Source organism: Lachnellula hyalina (genome assembly GCF_007821495.1).
Source record: "Lachnellula hyalina strain CBS 185.66 chromosome Unknown contig00069, whole genome shotgun sequence".
Taxonomy (NCBI): Eukaryota; Fungi; Ascomycota; class Leotiomycetes; order Helotiales; family Lachnaceae; genus Lachnellula; species Lachnellula hyalina.
In genome coordinates this window covers 68,766-93,990 of record NW_022157183.1, presented here as the reverse complement: position 1 = coordinate 93,990, position 25,225 = coordinate 68,766, and the positions used below count along the sequence as shown (strand labels likewise).

Here is a 25,225-nt window from a genome sequence, read left to right as displayed (position 1 = left end):
AAGTAAATCCTGGCCTGTACAGTACGGACACTTTTACCGAGTTTCGCGTTGTCGGCGTTGTGATTGGTCCAAACGCATATTAAGTTCCGTGTTTAACCGCAAAATACTTCTTCTTATTCTGTATTTCTTTCTCATAATTATCTGACTATTATTACCGTTACAGCGTAATTTAGTCATGTCTATGTTGCTTCGAGAATCATGATATGTCCCTTGAAACCAGATGTGTAAAGCCTACAGCAGAGGGGAAAGCTCGAGGGGTATTCGGGACATACGGAGGGTACATACAATAGGTGACTAATAAGTCACCTCAAACCAACCATCTTGACTAATAATACCATACTCGAAGTGGAGAACTATGGTGCCTTTATGGATTTCATTCCATAACTTTGAGCAATTAAGTGGTATCGATTTCTATTGACTATTTCGTAGTCTTTCCTCTCAATCTAGGCTCACCCATCCCATAACAGTAAACGTCTCAGTGGTATCTCTCTCGATCCCTGTCTTACTTGTCCATGGCAACAAAGGCCTCAAGAGTAAATCCAGCAAGTTTACAGGCCCATCTCACCGTCTCCTTCTCTGTCTTCCCGCCCGCAATATCCGTCTTACTCACGACCTTTCTCAAGAAGTACTGCATACCCCCAATGAGCTGAGGATTATCTTTGGCCTTGCTTAAAATATTGACAACGGCCTGCTCATCTCGCTTGGACTGCGACTGCCTCTGGGACTGGAGGAAGATGGTAACGAACAAGACTTCTATGAAAGACTTTGTTTTAGTTTGGAGATAGCTCAGGTTGAGCTTTCTAAGGACACCCAGCTCAAGACTACCATCAGCAATAAGTGACCCGAACATCTTTGCGAGGTTGAAAATACGCCTAATATCCATGGCGTCTTCTTCGTCTTCCGCAACATCATCATCATCGTCGGCCTCGCCCATTTTCCTGAACGAATCCCAGAGACAGAACTGGAATGCGGTTTTGAGCTTCCGATCACTGCAGACCTTCTTCGCAACCAATGTGTAGTAAGGGTTGTATGCCTTCTCAGCTCCGCAACAGTGTATTAAGACCTTCGGGATTTCGTACTCCTGCACCTTCTTCAACTTGAGCTTCGTCAGGCGTAGATACGCATCTTGGTAATCTGTTGCAGACATAACGGTGATAAAAATCGCACGGCGGACATCCGTATTCATTCGCTGTTCTTTAGCAAGTTGAACCAGGTCCGAAGTTCCAGCATCCTCAACTTGAGATGTGGAAACAGAACCAGCCGCGGAAGGTTTGCATTCCTCGACTGCATCCCCTGACCAGCTAGCACCCACAAGCCACCACTTTCCCCTCTTATCGGAGCCCTGGATATCTTTAAGTCCGATTCTGAGGGGCTCGCTAGCTTTGAGGCTCCGCGTATTCAGCGTCCCTAAAGTCTTCTTCATGCGAATGGTGTGCTCAGAGGTGATTGCCGACGCTGCTCCTCCAGTCTTCATTTTGTTATTTTTGAGATCATTGATCGTCTCGATCATGAACTTTGTGCGGACTGAGAGATTATGTTCGCCACCAGCGCTGGTAACAGCTGTCCTGATCATGGCAACTATATCTTTGAGTGACGAAGGATCATCATGTCGTAGTTGAGGGCCTGACGTTCGAACAACCTTCAGTAACAACTCCGCATGCAATTCTGATAGATTTTCTAGGAACATCCTAACGTAATCAAAGATTAGATTGCTCCCAATAACTTGAAAATTGTACAGCTCCGAGAGTAGCATAATGATATTTGATGTTTCTTTACTGCTGTAAGTTGTTAGATTTGCTGGGCTAGTAGGGTCGACTGTAGAGCGACGATAATGCTCATCAAAAAGCTCGACACTTCTTTGCACGATCTGAGCTCCAAAGTCCATACCAACGATTTTGTAGATAGCTGCAATGAATCCTGCTGGAAGGATGATCAAAGTATCGGGTAAGCTCGTTGGCTCACATACAGACGTCAACAAGAGATCCACAAGTGTCGAGGTTATATGCTGCCGTGGATGATCCCGGTAGAGCTTCTCTATATCGCCCAAAAGTGAGATCATGTTCGACTCTGTAAGCCTGTTAACTAAACCTTGCGTCTGACGCCGAAGTCGAATCAGAGCCTCTGAATCAGAAGACGCCGGCTTCCTTAGTGAAGGTGGTATGTATTTCTGAGGTGCGTCACTATTGGCGATCGGCGCTACGTATGGATTTTCACGGAGTCGGGGACGAGATGGTTGTTCGTCTTCTTCTTCGTTGCCATCATCAGAAGCGAAGTCGCCGTCAGCGTCCAAAATCATTCCATCATCTCCCATTCCACCGAAATCATCCTCTGAATCGTCGTCAGGGAACTCAGGGCCATCCAGTGACATGTCAGAAGCACCATCGTCCTCTTCACTATTTTGATCAGACAAATCATCCTCTTCTTCATCCTCGCTGTCTTTTGACTGCTGGCCGCTGGCTTCCCTCGCTTCCCTCCTTTTTCGGGTTAACCATTCATCCCCCTCAGCCTTTCTTTTTTTACTTTCCGGGATATCAGAATCTTCGCCTTCATCCAAGCCCTCCAACAGCTCATCTAACCCATCATCCTTGAAAGATTGAGGCAGTTTCTTCTTTCCCTTTAAGCCCAGCTTTTTCTCGAGAGAAGCGATCTCCTCGTCATCCTCGGCCAGCTTATTCTGAACAGACCTCGATATTTTCGCAAGTGGTGATACTGAGCGAACAGTGCGTGTACGTTTCAGAGGCTGTGGAGCATTATGAGGCGGATCCACCTTTTTCGTAGCCTTCAAGATCGACTTTGGTTTATGGGAGCTTTCGGATTCCTCTCGGGCTTGTTTCTTGCGGTTCTCGGGGATAGAGTTCTCGAAAGGAGAATTGACCTCTTCTTGTACATGATATAGTTTCTTTCTCTTTGTGGGAGGAGGTCCATTTCTGGAGACCTTCTTCTCCGCTCGTGCACCCTTTCGCAGGTCCTTTCTCTTTCCAGTAGGGGGTCCGGACTTTCGATGCGAAGTAAAAGTATCATCTGTGAAGTCTTCATTAGCGAATCGCTGTCTGGTAATTCCCCAGAACATTCTTATGCCACTTGTTGCAGCACATGAAGAAAAGCCGTAGAATTGACAAGCTACATACCTCCAAGTCCAAGCTGGTCAATAAGTTGCTTGGGCAACTTCAATTTGTTCTGCGGCGCCATTTCTTAAGGTATCGTCGGGAACAGAAATGTCTTGGGGATGTTTTTTTTAATTCTTGTAAGTGGGGCGGAAAGCAGCGTCCCATTGAATCGGATTTTCAATGTTCCATTCCGTTTAGCACCTTTTACATCGGCCGGATCGGTGCTGCTTTTCTAACAACATGCGACAACCCCACGGCACAGTACCCCTCCATCGTTGGTCCATGAACCTCCAAGTTTCAGTCAAACCACAAACATGTCGAAAGGCCACCTGAGCAATGATGATGTATGTTATACTCCTCCCTATTTGCTCATCTCTACAAGCAAACTATCACTGACTAATATATACACTCACCAGTTCTTCCAAAAGCTGTCCCAACTATTCGAATCCTCCACCCACGGCTCCATATACCTAAGTCAAAAACGCAGTATGAGCCATCCCCTCTTTGCCAAACAATGAGTAAACCCTAATAAGAAACAGTGGTATACGGCGAAAATGTCAATACAGGAACACCGGAGTCCACGCCCGGCCAGCCATTCCCCGACCTCAGCCCTTCGCAGCCTTTGCCCCTCATAGTCCGGGCCTCGAACGGGAAGTCCAAGGAGAAGAGGGATAAGAAGGTTAAGCTTTCTACCATTGTGGAGGCCGATGCACTAGAGGGCTTCTTTGCTAAATATGCGGATGTATGCAAGACGTCGATGAGCGGGCTGAAGAAGAGAGACCGGAGTAAGCAGAAGGAGAAGTTGAAGGCCAAGAAGCGGAAACAAGGTGGCGGCGCTGCTGCTGGGACAGTTGAGGTAAAGAAGTCATGATTTGGAAGGATTTCAATGCTAGAGAAAGGCATCTGGTATGGCGCTTTAGGGCATTGTATGAGGACATCCCATTTTTTCCACCAGCGAGCATTCTGGTCAATTGTTACTCACGTACGGGAATGTCGGACAATGTGGCTTGGAGTTTAAAAATTCTGGTGAGTAATATTCCATCTAAAAGAGGAGCCCAACGCTCGATATCGGTATGTAGCCACCAAAATCATCGAGTCCACCGAAGACTCTATCGTTTATGTATTTATGCTGTATATGTACGGGGGTGTAACTGTGATATGGATAGATGTGCAAGTGTAAAAGTCGTATATGTGGAAGTGTGAAAGTGCAGAAAATGTTCCTCTCAATATTATACCATGCTGTATATTGTTAGCATGGCATTGATAGAGTTTGACGGAATGAAACATGTCACACCAAACCGCATAACCTCACCAAAATCCGGTGATATGAGTAAAAATACAAGCTCGTAGGTCTCCCCAGTTATGACCCATTTCCACATGTTCTTCCCCAGTGATTATGCTGTTAGCGATGAGTCTAGATGCCAACAATGGTGAGTATGCGACATGAGTTATTTCCCTAACTCGGTGAAGAATGTAACTGCAGGTCCGTCAGGCTTTCGGTAGTTAGGGGCGGAGTATTGTGGGCGTTCAAAAGTTGGCTTAGTAGGGCGTCATTCGTGTCTTCAAACTCGTCAAAACTTGGGTTGAGAGCGGGGCTGGAGAACGACTGCACCAGTCTTAGTATGTAACAAAGACAGGTTGAAGCTCACTTACCGGGTCCAAATTATTCTCCATAGCAGCAGCGAAACGTATGACTGGACTGGAAGATTTCTGAGCGACCTGCATTGGTGACTTGTATCCGAAAGTGTTGCCTCTTTCAACTCCATGGTGCTGGTGGTCTTGGACGTTCCGATTTGGAAAGTCGTTGTAATGACTGTCACCACCGCGCTGTTGGTTCACAGCGTGCCAGTTGTTGGAGACTGTTTCCGGCATGTCTGGTGAGAAGTCTTGTGGCTCATAATCTCCATAGAATGGTATGCTAAGATTGTCTCCAAATGCGGATCTAGAGGGGCCAGAAGTTGTTGGGCATAGTTGGAAGTCGGTGCCGAATAACTGATAACCGTTGTGTTGGCTCCGATGGCTCCGAAGGCTTGAAATCTTGTCATCTTGAGCCTCAAGTTTTATCTTCTTGTTGGGCTTGTTACCGCTCCGGCTGCCGGTATTTGTTCGAGACCGCTTCTTCGGACTGACAGGTGATTCAGAAGGTTCCAAACCAGCAGCGACCCTTGCTTTATCGATCGCCGGTCTTCTCTTCTCCCTCACAGATCCGATCTCGCCCTCTTTGTCCGCCTGGCATCTCCAGCAGATTCCAGTAGATCTATGCTCGGGCTCGTACTGATGTATCTGAATGCAGATCTCTGAGGCGCACTTGCTACTGGGCCAGTCTTGGGGGCATTGTGTGGTTCGAGAGACGCTGACATAGATTTGCCTGCAGCAGGGCAGGGTGAACGGGGCGAGAATACACATATTATTGTGCCCGGAAAGATTTGATTGTTGGTGTCTTGGATGTTATTCTTCGTGAGTGGCTACCGTGAGTGGCTAAAGAATAAAGTCTGTGGATGATTCGAAAAGCCAAAAGTATTGAGGTTGGAGGATAAAAGACTTAGAGGAAAGAGAAAGTGAGCCTTAATATACTCACCGATTGGAGGTGTGAATGACTTATAAGGCGCGAGACAGTGAATAATAGATCCTATGATACATATCTGTGATTCACAAACATTCATAAATTTGGGGTCTTTGGGAATACATGTGATGGCTATCCTATATACAGCGTGTAATATTTAGTGTATGTGCTTTTGCTTTGACATTGGGTCAAAAAATCATATGAGAGTTGTTCCAGACTACTAGACAATATGAGATACAAGCCGAGTCACTTTTACTAGTCACAAGACTTAAGGAACCTGGGGATATTTCTTGTATTTGTCTGCACTGACTGCTCTAGAAACCAAATGCGCAAAATTGGATGGCCTGAGAAGAGAAAAGCTTTTTGTGATTAAGCGCAGAAACATGGCTCCTAGTTATTCGTGCCTGAAGTGCATTCTCGTCGTGACAGACAGAATGTGCGTATTATGAAATGAGAATGAAAGCACAACGCAGCTCATCAACCTTGGCGTAATGCTTTTCCGGGATTTGTTACAGTGAAGGAGAATGGTCGGTAACACAAAAAGTGACGAGAAGAGGTCTGTGCTCGCAACTCCAGACGGGTGGTCAGTCTCTTAAGGAAGGTGACACAATATCTGTGATTGGTCTTGACACTAGGAACTCAGTCTCGCAGCTTTAGAAGACCATCATCACATGATCTGGTCTTGGGTCAAGCTAGTAGCCTCGGTGTCCATGGCATCTCCACCGCTTCCAGGAGTCTGGTACTTGACAAAGCTCAAACCAAGTGGGCGACCACCATATTGGTAGCCAGAAAATTTTTCGATGGCAGTTTCGGCATTCTCGGGGGAGTCGAAACGAACAACGCCAGTACCGCGGGACCGACCATTCGGCTCATACTGGATTTCGGCCTGCTCGACCTTTCCGATAGTGGTGAAAAGCTCAACGAGATCCTCGTTGCTGGTCGACCATGGAAGCTGTTCCAAGGCAGATTAGCATGGGGGGTCGAAATCTTATTTGAAGCAAAGACTTACGTTGCGAACGTAGATAATCTCGCTTCTCTCACTACCAGCCGTAGCAAAATCGGTAAATGCGTTTGGTGCTTGAGAGACTGCTGGAGCGCCGGCCTCATATCCTCCGCCACCTGCACCACCCCCAAAACCAGGACCTCCAAAACCACCACGAGCTCCGCCAAATCCACCTTGGAATCCACCACGGCCTCCGAATCCACCACGGCCTCCAAAGCCACCTCCAAAGCCACCACGACCCCCTCCAAATCCACCTCGGCCACCAAAGCCTGGACCAGAATTGGCGAAACGATCCTCGCGAACTTCAAGAGGGCGTCCCTGCCAGTCATATCCGTTGAACTGTTGGATTGCGTTACGAGCGTCGTCGGGCGATTCGAAAACTACGATACCAGAGCCCTTGGGACGACCATCAGGTCCAACGTGGACATCAGCGCGAATAACTGCGCCGTTACGAGCTAGAATATGGCTTGTCAATCTCAAGTTCAACTATGTGCACGTTAGCTATGGAGACGGGACTTACTAGCTTGACGGAATAAGTCCTTTAAGTCCTGCCATCCTACAGTGTAAGGGAGCTAAAGTTTAAAGTCAACTCGGCACTCCCCACAAGATAGTAACAAAGGAGGGATGTAACAAACGTTGGAGACGTAGATTTGACGACCGCCGCCGCCGCCACCAGCACCAGCACCCATGCTGCCGCCGCCAAATCCGCCACCGAACCCTCCACGTCCTCCACCACCACCACCATCATAGCCACCGCGGCCCCCAGTTTGTGGACCAGTGAATCGAGGTTCGGCCTCACGATCCTGAATCCTTCATGTCAGACTAGCCCGAAACAGTGTGAAGTGAAGAGGATGCCAATGCTTACTTCTCGAACATAGACGAGTCTGCCCATAAGATTCTGGTTGCTGAGAGTGTTGACTGCCTGCTGAGCTTGCTCCCTGGTGGCATATTCTACAATGCTGTGATAAAGTCAGTGGTTGCATCCGGCATTTTGTCAAGTAGATAGCTTACCCGCATCCCTACATATCCCACGGAACAGCGTCCCAATCCGTCAATCCAACATTCCTTCAATGACCAGAAAAGAAAAATTCAAAAAGCCAGCTACGTATAGGCGCCCACCTTCGACATTCCATTCGGAAGCAATAACACATCTGCAAATAAGACCTCCCCAGCTAAATTTCGCACCCCAGTCAGCCCGTATTCCCACTATCTCGAGTCGCCCGGCCTTAGCACTAACCAGTTCTCATGAAATCTTTGAGATGATGCCATTTAACATCATATGATAGGTTGCCAACGTAGACACGGCGGTCTTGTTGGGAAGACTCCTTAAGGCTAGTCATCATCTGCTCTCTGGCGGCAGCACGCTCCTCGAATGATCTGTGTGGTGCTCCTCCGTAAGCTGATCCACCGGAGCCTGCGCCAGCACCTGCTCCCGACATTGGTGAGCGAGATCTACGATTGTCGCGAGAGCGGGAACGTCTTGGAGAATAGGAACGACGGCGGCTACGTCGAGGAGAGCGTGATCTGCTGCGAGATCTCTCGCGGTTCTGAGGCGCAATGTCAGTCGTTGTTTCAATCATGAGTAGATCTGGTTTGTAGAAAAGGTGAGGAGGGACAGAAGAAGGAATGTGAAAGGCGCGCGGTTTTCGGTGGATTAGTTCGAGACATCCAGGTGGCGCGGTCAGACTAGTTGACATCAGGCCCGGCGGAGGAGACGAGGCTGTTATCAAGTTCGCAGCCGGCTCATTGAATAAGGTAAAGTGCAAATTTGCTCTTGGGTATGAAAATGTACTTACGTGAGGGCGATAGCTGTCGTCGGCTATTGTATCCAGGAAATGATGTTAGTTAAAGTTGTGCGGAGTATCCAGAAGTTGCTTATTGAGTTGTGTTGTCAAGAACGAGGAGCGGGGACGGAGGCAGCGCCGGGTTATGACAGGCACCAGGCGGTAGTGAATGGGAGTGTGCTGGGGAGTTAAGGACGTACCCATGTTTGATAGGGACTAAAATCTCCTACTGATGATTTTAATGAGCTGCCGGAAGTTGTGAATTCGCACCAGGATCCAGAGTCTGTAGCCACCAAGAATTAGTGGGACGTTGCGAGATGTAAAGTGAAGGAGCACCAATCAGAAAGGAATTGTATGGGGGTTAGCCAGGTGTGTGTCTGACTTGGGGAGAGGGGCCAAAGGACACAACGCGAGCGTCGCCTTGCTCTGCTAATAGCCATTTCTGCTGCTACTTGCTGCAGAGTGCACTGGGGGCGGGGCGTAGCTCGTCAAGCAAGCAGAGCAGAGCATACAGCGGACGACTCGTCTTGCTATGGCTATGGTCTGCAGCAAATGTCCCGTCACCCTCCCAATCCAATGCCACTCGCACCCATTCGGGCAGATTCAGACAGATCCGGACACCTTGAGATGCTTACCTTGTTTGACAACAGCAGCTGCACTTGAGTGAAAGAAGAGGACTCGACAACCAATCCTTGAAGACGCGTGAGCAGGAGCGCGACCCGACGACGTGGACGAACTGGGCAGCGCAGCGCAGAGCTAGGGGATAGGTAGGCAAGTAGGGTGGGAAGCACAGGAGAGCACAGTACGGTACATACCTTCAAAATGAGCGCGGAGTGATATAGTACAGCCTCCAGGAGTGATAATTGCAGGTGCTTGGTTTGGCTTGGTGGTGGTTGCTCGGGCGAAAGATATGGTGGAGAAAAATGTCAAGGCTTTTGCAGTAGCCCCCTGCTGCACGCCGCCGTATACTCGTGCTTTAGAGTATTATATTCAAACTCTACCAGTACTTGTGTACTTGTATAAACCTTGACTTATCCCTTCCATTCTATTCATGCCAATAATACCTAGCCACTCTACAATAACAAATAATACCACAATACTGCATAAAGCAAGAGCTTTTTCAAAGACGCCTCAACTCAATTCCACCCCTCGTCAAAGACCCCTGGCCAGCTTCAACTGCAAGACATACCAACCACCCCCCCCCCCCCTACCCCCCGATCCTCTTTCCTGCCTAAGCATATGATTTTACCCGGCCAGTGGGCATAGTACGGAGTACTGTACAGCAGCGAGGTTTCATGCCCACAGGCTGCAAGGCCGAGAAAAGGGGGGCCATGATCAGCCGTCGGGCGAACCTCTTTACTCAGACACTACGCCATTCCCGAGCCTACACGAAGCTACGTACATGCACACTGCATAGAAAGTTCTACCAAGTAATTCTCTATAAGGGAATTTCCATACTAGGCTACTCCTAGCCAGGACACTAAAGAGTTGCTTTCTTGCTGCGTCTGTGCCTGTTTCTATCAATGTCGACCCCGTCTACGGAGTACGGAGTACCCTTGCGCCTGCCCTGCCAACCTGCTGCTATAAGGCATAGCTGAAAATATCCAGAGCGGGGTGTTCAATCTTCTGGTGGATACATTATAGTGCGAGGTCTTGAGCCAGCGACTACCACTATACATCCAGTATTGTGAAGACTCAAGTGCAGAAAATCCGCTGCTTCGCTCACGATACTACCCCGTTTGTCTCTACTATTTGGATCTCTAAATATTCGAGGAGCCACTGTGTGATCTCCATCAGAGTCGCCGATCCATGTATATGCATGGAGTTGAGCATGCTTCCAGAGCCTTGCCCACCCACCTGAGAATGTCATTCTGCAGACATCCCGAGAGTTTCTTCAGGTAGCCAATGCCGCTTGTAAATGCAAGATGCTATGACGGGGAAACATGCAGATGGTGCCATTACGTTCGAACAGATCACCTGCTGCGCCCTTTGGTGGATCTCAATGAAGATTCGGAGGACTCTAACTTTTAAGCGCCCAATGATTCAGCTGCAATCTCAAGATCTTCGAGATGGCGAAGCAGATTGGCTCCTGCGTTGGACATTTCAGCGCAACTGTCGTGGCAGATACGGAGTAGCACATCACACTAACATTACAAACCTCCCCCCTTCCCTCCCTCATTCCCCGTCCTCCTCCCGGGCGAGCCGTTCCGCACGTACTTACACGGGACGTATTGCGTTACTCACAGGCTTGACAAGACGATTGCTGTACCACACTCCTTTTAGAATCGCAATGCGAGTTCAGAGATAACTTGAGATCTTAGTCTTTGTCCCCCACGCCTGCCACGCACAGATAGCCAATTACTGCTCCTAAAGCCCATGCACAGTAGTCGTTCGGGGAGCTCAAGCATGAGATATGCTGCGTCGCTGGCTTAAAGAGATGGCTGCACAGTCACACTGCAGGGTGCCTAGCCTAATGCAGCTATTCTTGGTCTTTACTCATTACTGCAACAGAAGTCCTTCGATATCCAACAGAATTGCAGCAGACATGAATAATCCTTACTGCATAGGTCAATGCAAAGCGGGATCAACGGGCCGCACATTATTAGGTATGCTTGACACTACTATAATACACTACAATATTGTTAGTTCTTCAAGAAGAGGCTCTGCGGGGATTCGTTGATGCCCGTTTTATTATTAGCGCCGGGCGTAAGATGTCTCCAGTCGAAGCATCTTCGTCACAATCAAGGCTTATATATCTGAAGGACACTCAAGTCAAGGGTCAAACTTTTCACAGTGGTCAAATTAAGCTATCGTCCTCCCACGAAAGAGGATCGGCAATAACACCAGGCTCCACAAGTTGACGCTCAAGATCCCAGAATCTCAGGACCATTTGTGACTTGGGCGCGTAATTAAAGAATTTTTGAACAAGCTACAAGGTCATCTTTTTTATGGCTTAAGGATAGGCATATGGGTGACTGGACATTCGACATGATCTCAGATCCTCTTTCTCTAGCTCTATCTCAATTACTTTCACGTTGAGCAATTGGTGGTAATTTTCATTTCTTTCAGAGCCCCTTTTCTGTTTCACGTTCACGCTTAAGGAAGTAGAACCACTTCTTGCCATGATATCTCACGTCAGATGCTTTCGATTACCACTTCTCGTTAGTTTCGGTCATGCCAAAAGCACGAATTAAAGACAATCGAGGCACCTAAGGTCGAGTGACAAATCAAGAGAAGAGCCTCAATACTTCGGACAGACCCCTAATACCTTGATGAACTGCAAGCATCATAATTTGCTGTATGGATGGATGGTTAACACTGTCCCTTGAATTTTGAACAGTCCCTCTCGTCTCTTCGAGCTAGCAAGCCGAAAATGATATCGTTAACACTTTCCTCGGGCGGTTTCTCACGTAATATATTCAGCCCTGCTGTACGCTTCCCATGGGAAAACTCTCACTGGTTGATGGTGATTTCAAGCCACAACTTCAGGGCTGAATCAGGCACATCCAGAACACTACTGAGACGAGCTGAAATGGCGGTCAGAGATTTATCAATGTCTTTGTGAATTTGAGTTGTTCTTTGGTCCCCCAATTTTCAATAGATAAGGAATCTTGAAGGTGTCACTTATTGGGATTGGGGATGAATTTTTGGTGCTGTAATTCTACTTTGAATTTATATTGCCAGAGATGGCAGGGCGTCTCATTTTCAAGGTAAGTTGTTTCTCGCAAGTCTCCCCAGACGGTGGCGAGACAATTATCTTCTCCTGAAAAGTACTCTCAGCTTAGGATCTTTCTCGGAAAGCCAAATTTGACCCGGGTGTCTCCGATGTCTACCTTTATTTCTACTCAATGGGTACAATCATGAAGATGTTCTCATGGTTGTGTCCGTTGTCTAGCTTCTTTGGTTGTATATAGGCAGTGAATAAACCATATTTACAAAGAAATATAGAAATATTAGAACGAAGGTCTTGCTGTCTATGGCCATTGCCACGCATTCTAGAAAACATAACTACCAAGTGAGAACTAAGAAGTCGCCGACATACAGTTCGTCCAATTCTACAGCATGAAATAATTAATAGAATATAAATAAAAAGTTCCATACACTTTCATCAAGACGAAAACTATTTCAAAGGACGTAGAAGTAAAAAGAACACGAGGCAAAGTTTGACACAGCAATAATGTCCCCCCAAACTACACTATTCAGCCTTGCCAAAAGAAATCCCAGCCTCGCCTTGGCGTACTGACAACCTCCATCGAAACTTCACTACACATCCCTTCTCCCTTCAAACAATCACAACAATGGCAACCAAAACCCGCATTCTCCTCGCTCCTCGGAAGCTCAAGCTTCCCTCCTCCCTCCGTACCTACCACTCGCACAACCACCCGGCCCCACCCGGCCCCTTCACCCCCGTCGAATCAACCATCCTCTCCGCCTCCGCCCCCCACATCCCAACCCACGGCTTCACGCTCACGACCCTTTCCTTGGGCGCAAAAGACGCAGGCTATATTGATGCATCCACGAACCTGTTTCCACGCGGCGCATTCGCGCTGGTGCAGTGGCATCTCTACACGCAGCGGATGGCACTACAGCATCATACGGGGATCATCAGTCCTGAAGTCAGAGACGGGGGGAGAGCACCGGGTGTGGGGAGCAAGGTCAAGATGCTGACATGGGAGCGATTGATGGGGAATCGGGAAGTGGTTCATCGATGGCAGGAGGTTTGTCCCCTTCTTACTTGATCACGTCGTACCACTGAGATGAAAATGAAGGCATTGGCGCTCATGGCACTTCCCTCGAACATTCCGCCCTCCGTAGGTGAACTAGGCGCTCTCTCGGATGAGATATGGTATCTGTCTGGTGATACATCGGTAGACAGTTCCTGGTACACGAAACGGGCCTCTTTGTCAAGTATTTATGCGGCGAGCGAGTTGTTCATGACGACGGATAAATCCGATGGGTATAAGGAGACGCGGGCTTTTATGGATAGACGGTTTGGGGACGTACAAGCTGTTGGGAGTGCGGTTGGGAGTTTGGGGCAATGGGTGGGATTTAATGCTAGGTCAGGGCTGAATGTATTGAGAAGTAAGGGGGCCAGGATCTAATGCATCACTAGAGGAAAGCAATGAAGTGTATATTACATGTATTTTTGGCACCAATGGGTTCTAGAGGGATTGTGCCTCCCGAAACAAACCAAAACAGTAATAGGCCACCGAAGGCGACTCCTTAAACGCCAGCTTGAAAAGCAAATACCCGTCCTTTTTATTTCTACATTGACCACCCATCCCGTTGCCGGGTTCTTTCTATTCGTCTTCTTCCATCATATCAGGAATTCGTCTCTGCTTTTCTCGAGGATCATATAATCTGAAATAATTAGCGATGATTCTTGCTTGAATGTGAACTAACTTACTTTATGATGGTGACATCTGCCGCATTAGCATCAACAGCACCGGCTCCAAGAGCTTTCGGTGTGATGAGGATGAATTGACGACCGACGGAGCGTCTTGCAGCAGTGATCTGTTGGATGTTAGTAATGCCTATACTTCAAAAGACTTCAAAACTTACAATCATGTTGGTACTGACATCCCGGTTGACATCATCCATAAAAACGTCGAATTCGTCGAGGCACCTCAACGGAGCTCCCATGGCCTCCCAGAGCGAGAGAAGTAAGCAGATTGATGAAAATGACTTCTCTCCTCCAGATAGTGTCTTTGTTTGACGGCCCTTGCCACTTATGTTAGTCTCGTCAGGCTCCACATGTACATCGAGCTTTTTCGCGATGTGATCGATCGTAAGCTTGCCTCTAAAAGCTCTTTCGCTGAGCAGGTAGTTGAAGTTGATTCGGGACCTCGAAGAGATGTATCTCTGAAACCGTTGAAACATAGTTATTCGCATCATGAAAGATTGTTTGAGGTGCGACAAAAGTTCTTCGGACTCTATTCGCTGAGCCATCGCACGCTTGAAGTTGCTCTCTGATTCAAGTGCAGCCTGATAAATCTCTTGGTCAGAAGCACCCTGCTTCCGGCGAGCTTGTTCAAGGCGCTGGATCAAGCTTTCGAGTCTAGCTGCTATGCTCTCTGCAGTCTCTCCTTCATCTAGTGGGACTCTGAGAGACACTTTGCTGGCCATTTCAGTATAGTTTTTAAGCTTCTGTATTGCGCTATCACGGCTCTGCTCAGCTTTGGCCTTTTCTTCTTGAAGATCTGTGACCAATGTGATGGCAAGATTCTTCTCTTCAAGAGTGATCTTACGAGCCTGTGAAGTGTTATTAATCTTCAGGTGCGCCTTCCTCATCATTGCCTCGTGGTCAGCGACACGTATCTTGACGGCATCGAGCGCTCGTTTCTTTTCGAGCGAGATTTGATTCAGTTTTTCCATTTCCAGCACTATGCTACCATAGGAATCTCGGTCTATAGTGAGATTTTGCTTGACCTCCGCCAAGTAAGTTTCTAAGCCATCAAGGCGACCGTCTTTAGCGTTGTCATTATCAAGTTCGATCTGCAGTTTTTCGACTCGATCCTCAGCTCGTTGGACTACCAGCTTCAAATTTGGATGGTCTCGGTCACGAAGTGAAATAGCTTGAATGCATCTCTTGAGGTTTGCTTGAGCCTGAGCTCTTTCTGTTTCGAGCTGAGCCTTTTCGCGTTCGAGCTGCGCTAAAGTGTCTCGCTGGTAAATAATCTGGCTTTCGTTGTCACTTTTCATTCGTGGCTTCCGTCGCATTTTAAGCTCAAGGGGTGTCATTTCCTCCAATTGATTGCGTCCACCCCACGTAAGTCGATGTCCGTAGTCATGTCTCGAGTCATGAAGAGTCAAACATGATTTCACATTCTTCGGCTTTGGTCCCCTGAACATGGTTTGACTAGCATCGCTTCGTTTTCTAATAAGAATCGTTTGGTCAACACCGTTGTTGATAATCAACTGGTTTCGCACCAGGTCATCATCAATGTCGAGGACTCTTAGGATGGTATCAAGATGAGACTCAGGCTCATGGCCGGACGTGTTAATCGGCTGACGATTACCAATGATAACATTGCAGCCTTTTATTTTGAAGCGATTCAAAATACCTTGCAGGAGTGTCAAATCGGACTTGCTAGTCACAACAAAGGCATTCAGGTTGTTACCCAGAACTGTTTCGATGACGTGTGACCAAACCGGCTTCAGCAATTTGACATGGAGGCCAATCGGACCAACTGGTCTCTCTCGGAATCTTTGTTCGTTGCGGATAGCGCTGATCAAAGGTGCCATCTTGGGATCATAGCCATTCATATCATCCGCTTGATTTTGGTTAAGCTCGTGCAGTCGTTGGCGCGCAGCTTCAACGTCTCTGCGCTTGGCTCCAAAAGCAGCATCCACCTTGTCGAGTGCTTCCTGCGCAGAAGCTTTTTTTGCTTCAAATCGAGGACCATCCTCATCACTTCGGGTGACAGCCTCCTGTGCATTCAAGACCTCTTGCTCGGCCTCTTTGATCTCGGCCAACTTTCGAGCTTGTGCACCTCCATTAGCATCTTCCATGCGTTTGACTTCGGCTGCAATATCGGCCTCAACACCCTTGAGCATGTTTGTATTTGCACGAAGATTTGACTTGATGCCGTCGCGCTGTGTACGGTATTTTTCTAATTCCTTCCTTGTAGCATCGTGGGCACCTTTTGCTTCTTCCTCTTCCTCTTTCAGGGGGTCGAGCTGCTCCTGAAGCTGGGCTTCGGCCTCCTTGGCTTCCTCCAGGCGAGCATCGATTCTCTTGAATGCGGTATCTTTTTCTTCCACAACTCTTTCCTTCTTTTCGATATTTTCCTGAGCGGTATTGACCAAGGCTTCTCTTTCGGCCAATTTAGTCTCCACCGCGGCTACTTGGCACCAAGCTGATTGCCGCTGTAGAATCCGAATTTTCTGCTTTAGGCCTTCGTGTTCCTGCAATAACTGCGCCTTGGTTGCCGCATCCTCAGCCTGCTTTTTGAGGGCTTGAAGATCGTCTTTCGAGTCTAGTAGCTTGGACTCCATCTGATCACAAATATCAGACACCAGCTTATAGTCGTTATCGAGTGCTTCAAGTTGGACGCCCTCCTTGAAAAAATTGTACTTCATTTTGGGAGTGGAAGCGGTAATAAAGGTTTTAGCGGCATCTTGGGTGAGAACATTCATGGGATTGTCAACTTGCAATTGATAATATTCAATGAGATCATCCACGTCGCCTTTTTTGGACGAAACAAGCCGTCCTGCGGAGTTCTTCAGCTTGTAACCGCTGCTACCATTCTTTGCGAAATGCCGCTCAATAATGATCGAATCGCCGTAAAGGTCACGTTGGTAGCCGTCGTTCCCTTGGTTCTTCAGTTTGATGATGAGGAGAGCTTGTTCTTTTCCTTGCTTAATCAAGCTTTTCAGACTAGATCCTCGATTCGTAGATGCCGCCTTGCCTCCAAGGCATAAAGTGATCGCCGTCAAGACAGCGCTCTTCCCACTCCCATTCAGACCAACGACGAAGTTGATGAGAGGTCCCAGTTCCACGTGAAGTTTATCGTGACACATGAAGTTTATGCAAGTGATCGTTTCAATGATCGCGTTATCCGCCGCATGGTTTTCGCCGATCTGCTTGCGCCGGGCGAGAAACTTCTTCGACGTGAGCTTATCGTCAGCTTCCGTGTTTTTCAGGTGCTCAAAATTTCCATCACGTAACATTTCGTACTGTGTGGCCGGTGGCGGCAGCGGTCCATCTTGATCGACATCTGGTAATTGCTCATCTTCATCACTGGAAGACGACGGACTTGACTGTCGAGACTTCGAGGAGGCGCCTTCGTTGATCGATATGCGTGCCTTTTTTCGCTGCTATGTTACTGTGTTAGTAAATTTGATCCGCTGTTTGTCTCAAGGGAGAAGGGCGGCGGCAGCAGAGGATAACTGCTTGATTGTGCGTGTTCTTGCGGGAGGAAGGGTACTCACCCCGTCTTGACGCAGGCTTGAGCTTGCTCTCTCGACTCCAATTATCTCTCCATCAACATCGAAACTTGAGCGCTTCATAGGCGCCATCGTTGCAACGTACGAGGTTCAAATTATGGGGCTATCGTCGTGAGTCGTAGTTGTTTTTGAAAGTTGATCGAGGGACGCGACTTCTGGATTAGGCACGCGACTAATAACACGCTAAAAATATAAGCTTTAGACCCACCTTACTGGAATAAAGGGGAGCAGCGGCAAAAAGCAGCGACGAAAGTGAGATCTCCATCGGATCAGCTTCAGCTTCACTACACGCGACTGCAGCATTCTATTTCCACTAAGTCTTCCTCTCGTTTGGTGATACTGACGAGGCTTTGGAAACCTGCTTAGAGTCAAGGACGGTAGCTTAGAGAGACCGCCGAGAATAATAATCTAGTGTGGCTCACACTAATCTTCGAGTAGCTCTCTCTCTCTCTCTCTCTCAACTCAACCAATTGAACATACCTTGGGACATTGTCATCTTATCGTATATGCCAATTACCATCACATCTTGTTTAGTCAATGCAAGTGTAGTGGTTTAATTTTGTCAATGCATACACTCTTTTCGCCGTCTTCAGCGCATCAGTCAATTCTGCAGCCATCACGCCAGAAACTATCAGCTGTTGCTTGCAGCAAAAATTCGAGCTCACTGTTGGTCTCATCATCAATGCTCTATTTCTTCATAAAAACCCCACCCCCGCATTTCTAATTGTGTCTAATAGCTATTTTTCACCCACGCCTAGGCGCGTTTTCACCCCTACATATAACTCGATCAAGAGTCAGCCTCTTCAGCAGCTTTCAACGCAGCCGCAAATCGAGACTTAAGATCCTCCTCATCCTCGAGACCAACACTAATACGAATCAGTTCCGCTTGAACACCAAACTTTGCCGCCCATTCCAATTCCGTAAAGTGAGCGAGAAGAACGTAGGGTGAGGTCAATGTGAAATTTGTGCCTAGACTTGGGCCCTTTGCTGTTTCTATCCGGTCAAAGAAAGCTATGGCCTGAGCTTTGGTATGAAATATGAAGGAAAGCAGACCACCATATCCACCAGTAAGTGTTCGACATGCGTCGTAGTGCTCTCGAGAAGAGTTGTGTTTAGGGTAATATAAAGTCTTAACAAGAGGGTGCTTCATCAAAATGTTGCAGATGAGCTCTGCGTTGTCATTGATTCTCTCGATTCGCGATACGAAATGGCGGCTATTACGTTCCATGAACATGACATCTTCAGCCCAGTAGTTGTCCTCGAACTGAGCTGTCGCAGCCTTTTTCAGCAATGAATAGTACCGTCCACGGGGATTGAGTATTGTACTACCCCCCATAACATTGCATTCTCCTGAGAAGATTTTGGTAAGGCTGCTGACTACTAAATCGGCATACGGAAGCACATTGATGTTGATGAAGTTGCCAATGGTTTCGTCAACAACAACACCGAAATCGTAAGTATCAGCCAAGGCTCGTATCCTTTTGAGATCAGGGCACGTCAATAGTGGATTGCCAGGGAATTCGCAGAATAGTGCGAGAAAACGCTCACCCGCCTTCAGACGGGCCTCGAGGTCATCCAGCTCTTTTGATGATCCATTTCCGTAAAAGGTGCAACCAGGACCCCACTTTTCCAAAATTTTGAGAGTGTCAACATAAGGGAAACCGTACGAGATGCTCTTCAATTGACCTCTAGCTTCGAGCATCATTTGGTGTGCATGGAAGATAGAATTCATTCCACAGGGGTATAGATAGACGTCTTCCTCTGCGAGGTCTACAACGCCACGTGCATTCGACGTTGTCGGTGGGTGGGGAGAAACACCGAGTTCAACCTCTCCCATCAAGGAACCAGCTATGCGGCGACGGATGGCTGACTTGGCACTGTCAACAAGTGAAACATCAAGATTTCGGCCAAAGCGTTCTTCCAGAAACTGCGAGCTTTCACGAGCCTCTGCAGAGTCGTTTTGGGCAGGGCGATGCGATTTGATGGGGGAGGGACCGCTTGTATTAGCCCTTGGTATTGTGTTATCGGTTGATCCTCTCTGGTATCGCTTCGGCCCTTTACTAGTAGTGGGCAACCCATTCGTGCTATTCTTAGTCGACTGAAGGCTTCTTTCTTCTACCAAGACTCCTTCCTTGAAAAGACTGTGGCAAAAAGCAGCTCGCCTACTAGAGACTCCATCTCCTGAGTGTTGCCAGTATTGCTTTGCAAGGGGAAAGAGAGCTTTCGGGTATATCACTGCAGATATTGACGGAGACAGTTTGAGCAAGGTCTCTGAGGTAACTTTGCTCCTGTCTAACACCAAGTCAACCACCCGGATCTGGTCCACGGAAACCGAAGGGTCTCTCGAAGGTATGAACTTTTGACAACTCCGGGCAGTGGATCTAGACGGAAAGAGCATAGCCAAATAGCCGGTATTACCATGCTTTTCGACAATCTCTTCTGCAAATGCTGCGATTTGTTTATGAATGAAGAAGCTTGGTCACGCGACTAATGTTAGTATCTATGTACGGCAGGAGTGACGAGAAGATGGAACAAGACGCACCGTGGGTAGCCAGTCGTCATTTTGCTCACCACTCTTGAATCACCCTCCTCGTAGCCAACGTTGTCTCTCCATGTTGGAAGAGATACACTTGTGGCCTGAATCATCGATGCAAGTCAGTTTGTGACTTGTTGACTCATAAAATATTAATACTGAGGGGAGGATTGAGATGGATGGAAATAGAAATACAAATTGAGAGAGAAAGGGAGAACTTACATGAGCAGTGAGGGGTGGTATAGACTCTCCAAGTTCAACAATCGACATGGTGAGGAAAAAGAAACGAGGTGAGCAATTAGTGTAGCTGGTTGCTTTTTTAACGATACTGTTCTTCGAAAAATACAAAATACCCCGCCGTCCTCCCCTCCCCTGTCTTGCGTGATCCGATAACGGCAACTACGGCAAGTCCGATAACAGTCCGATAAGAACCCGCCCCGCCCCGCCGCTCAAACCACATTTACCTTGGCGAAAAACAAAAATTCTTTGGAAGCGCGGAGTGGTGTTGTGTGGGAAGATTTCGGATCCATCTGCCATACTTCTACCAAAGTCTCCCCCTTTTACTATGTCGCATATCCCTTCGAAAAGACGGAAGCTGGACCATGAAATATCAGACGAAAGCGACGAATCGCCCAATTCCCCATCAAATGAGCTCCATTCGGCATTTCAGGATTCCGACGAAGAAGTCTTAGACGTTCATGCGCCAGCCACCACGGCAAAGCAGGCACAACCACAACCACATTCGCAGCCCAAGCGGGCGAAAGATGATGATGAAAGCGCCTTATATGCAGTGGGGCTTTACAAGTCCAGCATGTTCAAGCTCCAGGTCGATGAAATGCTGGCAGAAGTCCGCCCAAACTATGGGAAAAGGTTCACCGGCGCAGATGATGCTTTGCGCCAGTTGAAGAGTGTGATAGAAGCCATTGAAGATCGAGAAGCACTCTCTGTAAGTACTGTACCCTCCATGAAATATGCCGTGCTAACTTTAAACAAACAGGTTATCGATGCTACAAAACTTCTCCAAAAGTCTCATAAGGTCACAATTCCCTTTCCGGATCCCAAGCCTGACAAGAATGCTGCCTATAAGTTAGCATATGCAAAACCTTCCAACATAAACATCGTTGGGAGCTACGCACTGAAGGCTATGGTGAAAGCGGATTCTGTGTTGTCTATTGATATGGTCATTGTTATGCCAGAGTCAATATTTCAAGAGAAAGACTATTTGAATTACCGCTACTTCTATAAGCGTTCGTATTACTTGGCTTGTCTTGTTGCCGGTATCCAGGAGACCCTAAAGGACCAGTTTTCACTGGATTTTGAATATCTCAATGGGAACACCCTTCATCCAATCTTAGTAGCCAAGCCCAAGTCAAGTGAGTGCTGAAAGTCGATATTTCGGCGGAGTGCATGCTAACATCACAACTCAGACAAGGAGAAATCGCCATTAAACTATAGGATTAATATCATCCCTGCTGCTCCTCAGACTCTTTTTTCAGAATCGAAACTACGTCCAACAAAGAACGCAGTCCGGCCAAAAGAAAACGCAGGAACTGAAACAACACTTCCACCAACCCCATTTTATAACGCCTCTTTACGGTCGGATGCCAACTTTGAGGCGTATCTCAAACTCCTTTATTCTGCATCGAGACAATCAGCCGGGTTTGTGGACGCCTGTCTTCTTGGCCGTATCTGGCTCCGGCAAAGAGGGTTTGGAAGTGATGTCTCCGAGGGAGGCTTTGGTCATTTCGAATGGGCCTCCTTTACTGCTCTCTTATTGAAAGGCGGTGGTTCGAAGGGCCATAGTGTTCTTTCTCCAGGATACAGCAGCTACCAAACATTCAAGGCTGTTGTCCAATTTCTGTCAACTACCGATTTGACTAGCAAACCCTTGATTTATGAATCACCGGACTTTTCAGGTACCAAGTCAGACGTTCCAGTGTTTTATGATGGACCAAGAGGGCAGAACATACTATATAAAATGACGCCATGGTCATATGCGCTCTTGCGAGATGAAGCCAAAGCTTCTCTAGATATGCTAAACGACGCAGCCTTCGATCAGTTTGAGTCAACTTTCATATTGAGAACGTCACAGCCTCTTCAAAGATATGATTGCATCCTGAGTCTTCCTGTACCAGCAAAGACTTTTGATTCACCCACTTGCGATCACGTTTCTCAGGTCACCAGGTTTAGTCTTCGTCTTTTCGATGTCCTCCGAGAAGGTTTGTCCGATAGGGTAAAACTTATTGACGTTAAATCTTCGAAATCTTCCTCTTGGTCTACCAAGTCATCTGGCCCAACCCTACCTGGACAGTCATTGCTAGTTTCTGTTGTTTTTGATCCAGCAAACATTGACCGCTTGGTTGATCATGGACCAGCTGCTGAAGAAAAGAGGAAGGCAGCAAAATTCCAGAAGTTCTGGGGCGAGAAAGCGGAGCTAAGGCGGTTCAAGGATGGTAGCATTCTTGAGAGTTTGGTTTGGAAAACAGGATCAACCTACTCTATCTTCCAGGACATCGTCTCTTACCTGCTTAAACGCCATTTTGATGAAGAGGTAAGCCTAGGCCTTAGATTAATTGGGGAGAGTTTTGATAAAGCTCTGCCATCTTCGGCAGCCAGCTCAAAGCTTTTTGAGACCCTCAAGCAGGCTTACAATACCTTTGAGAAAAATGTGAGAGATCTCGAGGGCCTTCCGCTGCAGTTGCGGCAGCTTTCGGCAATTAGCCCGCAGCTTCGAAATTCATCTATCGATCCACCATCTTTCAGTCCGCAAAGGCCATTGAAGACGCCTGCGGCTGTGTTGATTCAATTTGAAGGATCCGGAAGATGGCCGGACGATATCGTAGCTATCCAACGGACGAAGATAGCCTTTTTGCTCAAGATCGGAAGCCTTCTTCAAGATGCTGATGCTAGCATTACAACTCGAGTGGGTCTTGAGAACGAAGATCGAAAACTGCAGAATTGTTCTTTTCTGGATGTGATATACGAATCTGGGGCTGTGTTTCGACTTCGGATTCACAATGACCGAGAGCAGACTCTACTGGAGCGGCTAGTCAAGGACAAGTCTACGGATCCCCGAACTCGAGAAGATGCTGTTGCGGCATCTTCTCTTTACAAGAGAAATTTCATCCAACTTCCTCTTCTCAATCAATCCATTTCCACTCACTGCACCCGGTTTCCACTGTTGTCACCAACAATCCGGTTGGTGAAGCTATGGTTCGATCGACATATGCTCTCAGGGCATGTTAGCGAGGAGCTCATAGAACTCATCGTTGCGAGTATTTTCCTGCAGCCATACCCGTGGCGAGCTCCTTCATCTGTAATGACGGGCTTCTTGAGAACACTGATGTTCATCACGAGATGGGATTGGCGCCTCGTGCCCCTGATTGTTGACTTCACTGGAACAATGACAAGCAAGGACGTGTCTTCAATCAACACCAGATTGGAAGCGTGGCGAAAGATTGACCCGGGCATGAATCGAACAGTCCTCTTCGCTGCATCAAACCACGATACAACTGGTGTGGCATTTACCGACAAGGGGCCATCAAGAATGGCTGCTGCCCGTATGACGGCTCTAGCTGTATCTGCTTATAAACTAGTCAAGGACAAAGGTGTCGAATTGGATCAGCGATCACTTTTCGCGACATCCACAGCTGATTATGATTTTGTGGTTCATATCTCACCAAGGTTTGCCGCTGATCAAAAAAGAAAGGAGGCTTCCAAACACAAGTTCAAGAATTTAGAAGTACAATCCGAAGCGAATCTGGAACTCGTTGGCTATAATCCTGTACAGCTCTACCTCAGCGAGCTCGAAAAGCTTTACGCAAACAGCGTTGTGTTCTTCCATAGTGAAGTTTCAGGCTCCGTCATTGCAGGGTTATGGAATCCACAGCACGTGGTTCCTCATTCGTTCAAGGTGAACATGACATATGCTACGAATATATCTGGAGATCCGGAGGAGGGGAAAATCGGGATCGACAAATCGGCGATACTGTTGGAGATCGCAAGGCTAGGAGGAGACATGGTGTCACGCATTGAAGTTAATCGATAGATACCCACGAGAATAAAATTTATGTCCACACAGCCTACTTTCTGGTTTAATGAGTTAAGGGTATCCTAAGCTTCGCGTTCGATGAAGAGAATGGTAGGTGATCCTAAGAGTGCGAGTGCACTTGCGAGCTCTTTCTAATTTAGTGAAAAAGGCAATGCATACCAATAGTATCTTGGCATCTGATCTATTGATGCAATAATTTTGAAGCAGAGACCTATAGTTTATTCGCTTGAAGAATCACTGAACCCATGAGTTAATAAGGGTTGTGCCTGCTATAAGTATGAAAGAAAAGGTCGTCGTAGATTATACACAACCATTTAATGTTCATCGAGACCAAACACTCACCCGAGATGGTGACAAATGTACCCAAGCAGTCGCAAGACTTCGGCACGTAAGCCTCCAAAGCACCTTTTTGCTCTCGAAGCTAACCAGACGACCATCAGGGACCTAGGATTAAGCATAGTGGACACCTTCGCCGGCAAAGAAGAGCGGTTCGGTTTCACGTCCACAAAAACATTATTTGCGCCCGCGTTCCCTATTTTAAAAATATGTTCTGCGGTCAATTAATTCTTCGAACCGCAGCAGCAGTTCGCGGCGATTCCTAAGGAGGGTCCCACCACGTTTGGACTCCTCATAGAGTGGGTCTATGCCAAGGGGAGGCTCTGTCCGCTGGATATTTCGAAGGATCCCTCAAGAGGAGGCACGCTTGTGGATCGTATCAGGTTGTATTGGTAAGTCATGCGGGACCTTTCTTCTCAAAGTCAATTTTGTTGATGACTTTCTAGCTTCAGGGAGAGAATCTGCCGGATTATGCTTCCGGATTATCTCATGACGAACCTAGTATTCAAATCTCCTTCTAGACTGATGAAAATGATCCACGATTATTCATTATTCCCCTGCATTTTATGTCTCATAACTCATACTCCCAATTTGTCTCCTTCTTACACCATCTTCATATTCCAATTTCACAATATCTTTGAGATCCTAGGCGCAAGGTTATCTTGCTCAACATAGCGAACACAGAAACAGAGCGCAAGTTATTACGTACATTCGGCATGTAAGTTATGAGAAAGTTCAACTTACGCGTTAAAGACCCTACACAATAAGCTTTTAGAGCAGGTGGGCTTGTCTTTGGCACCATGAAATTCACATTGGGAAGTAAAGTGATTGGTCTTGACGCAACAAGGAGTATTTACAAGGACGCTATCGCACCGCACCTTCCATGTCTTTATATATAT

The 25,225-nt window shown here is 47.4% G+C and overlaps 8 protein-coding genes across 8 annotated transcripts; 3 read left to right on the top strand and 5 right to left on the bottom strand.

Annotated features, from left to right (window-relative positions):
* Positions 1-502: 502 nt before the first annotated feature.
* sgd1 (Suppressor of glycerol defect protein) lies at positions 503-3,189 on the bottom strand (the record flags this gene model as incomplete). The annotated part of the gene is made up of 2 exons (XM_031148537.1): positions 503-3,021; positions 3,129-3,189. The coding sequence occupies 2 exons, from the start codon at positions 3,187-3,189 to the stop codon at positions 503-505; spliced, it is 2,580 nt and encodes an 859-aa protein (XP_031005217.1).
* Positions 3,190-3,421: 232 nt separating this feature from the next.
* On the top strand, positions 3,422-3,978 carry LHYA1_G003567 (uncharacterized protein; the record flags this gene model as incomplete). The annotated part of the gene is made up of 3 exons (XM_031148536.1): positions 3,422-3,451; positions 3,524-3,593; positions 3,647-3,978. 3 exons carry the CDS (start codon positions 3,422-3,424, stop codon positions 3,976-3,978), a joined length of 432 nt encoding a protein of 143 aa, XP_031005224.1.
* A 585-nt stretch (positions 3,979-4,563) lies between these two features.
* On the bottom strand, positions 4,564-5,513 carry LHYA1_G003566 (uncharacterized protein; the record flags this gene model as incomplete). The annotated part of the gene is made up of 2 exons (XM_031148535.1): positions 4,564-4,713; positions 4,761-5,513. 2 exons carry the CDS (start codon positions 5,511-5,513, stop codon positions 4,564-4,566), a joined length of 903 nt encoding a protein of 300 aa, XP_031005223.1.
* Positions 5,514-6,337: 824 nt separating this feature from the next.
* SPAC328.05 (putative RNA-binding protein) lies at positions 6,338-8,253 on the bottom strand (the record flags this gene model as incomplete). The annotated part of the gene is made up of 7 exons (XM_031148534.1): positions 6,338-6,622; positions 6,680-7,128; positions 7,194-7,245; positions 7,309-7,476; positions 7,539-7,632; positions 7,779-7,845; positions 7,911-8,253. 7 exons carry the CDS (start codon positions 8,251-8,253, stop codon positions 6,338-6,340), a joined length of 1,458 nt encoding a protein of 485 aa, XP_031005226.1.
* A 4,502-nt stretch (positions 8,254-12,755) lies between these two features.
* On the top strand, positions 12,756-13,559 carry coq9 (Ubiquinone biosynthesis protein coq9, mitochondrial; the record flags this gene model as incomplete). The annotated part of the gene is made up of 2 exons (XM_031148533.1): positions 12,756-13,175; positions 13,227-13,559. 2 exons carry the CDS (start codon positions 12,756-12,758, stop codon positions 13,557-13,559), a joined length of 753 nt encoding a protein of 250 aa, XP_031005225.1.
* A 198-nt stretch (positions 13,560-13,757) lies between these two features.
* Positions 13,758-17,478, bottom strand: smc6 (Structural maintenance of chromosomes protein; the record flags this gene model as incomplete). The annotated part of the gene is made up of 4 exons (XM_031148532.1): positions 13,758-13,818; positions 13,865-13,971; positions 14,020-17,277; positions 17,392-17,478. 4 exons carry the CDS (start codon positions 17,476-17,478, stop codon positions 13,758-13,760), a joined length of 3,513 nt encoding a protein of 1,170 aa, XP_031005220.1.
* Positions 17,479-18,193: 715 nt separating this feature from the next.
* Positions 18,194-20,209, bottom strand: met-7 (Cystathionine gamma-synthase; the record flags this gene model as incomplete). The annotated part of the gene is made up of 3 exons (XM_031148531.1): positions 18,194-19,880; positions 19,949-20,043; positions 20,162-20,209. The coding sequence occupies 3 exons, from the start codon at positions 20,207-20,209 to the stop codon at positions 18,194-18,196; spliced, it is 1,830 nt and encodes a 609-aa protein (XP_031005219.1).
* Positions 20,210-20,504: 295 nt separating this feature from the next.
* On the top strand, positions 20,505-23,987 carry utp22 (U3 small nucleolar RNA-associated protein; the record flags this gene model as incomplete). The annotated part of the gene is made up of 3 exons (XM_031148530.1): positions 20,505-20,885; positions 20,937-21,312; positions 21,367-23,987. The coding sequence occupies 3 exons, from the start codon at positions 20,505-20,507 to the stop codon at positions 23,985-23,987; spliced, it is 3,378 nt and encodes a 1,125-aa protein (XP_031005222.1).
* Positions 23,988-25,225: the final 1,238 nt, after the last annotated feature.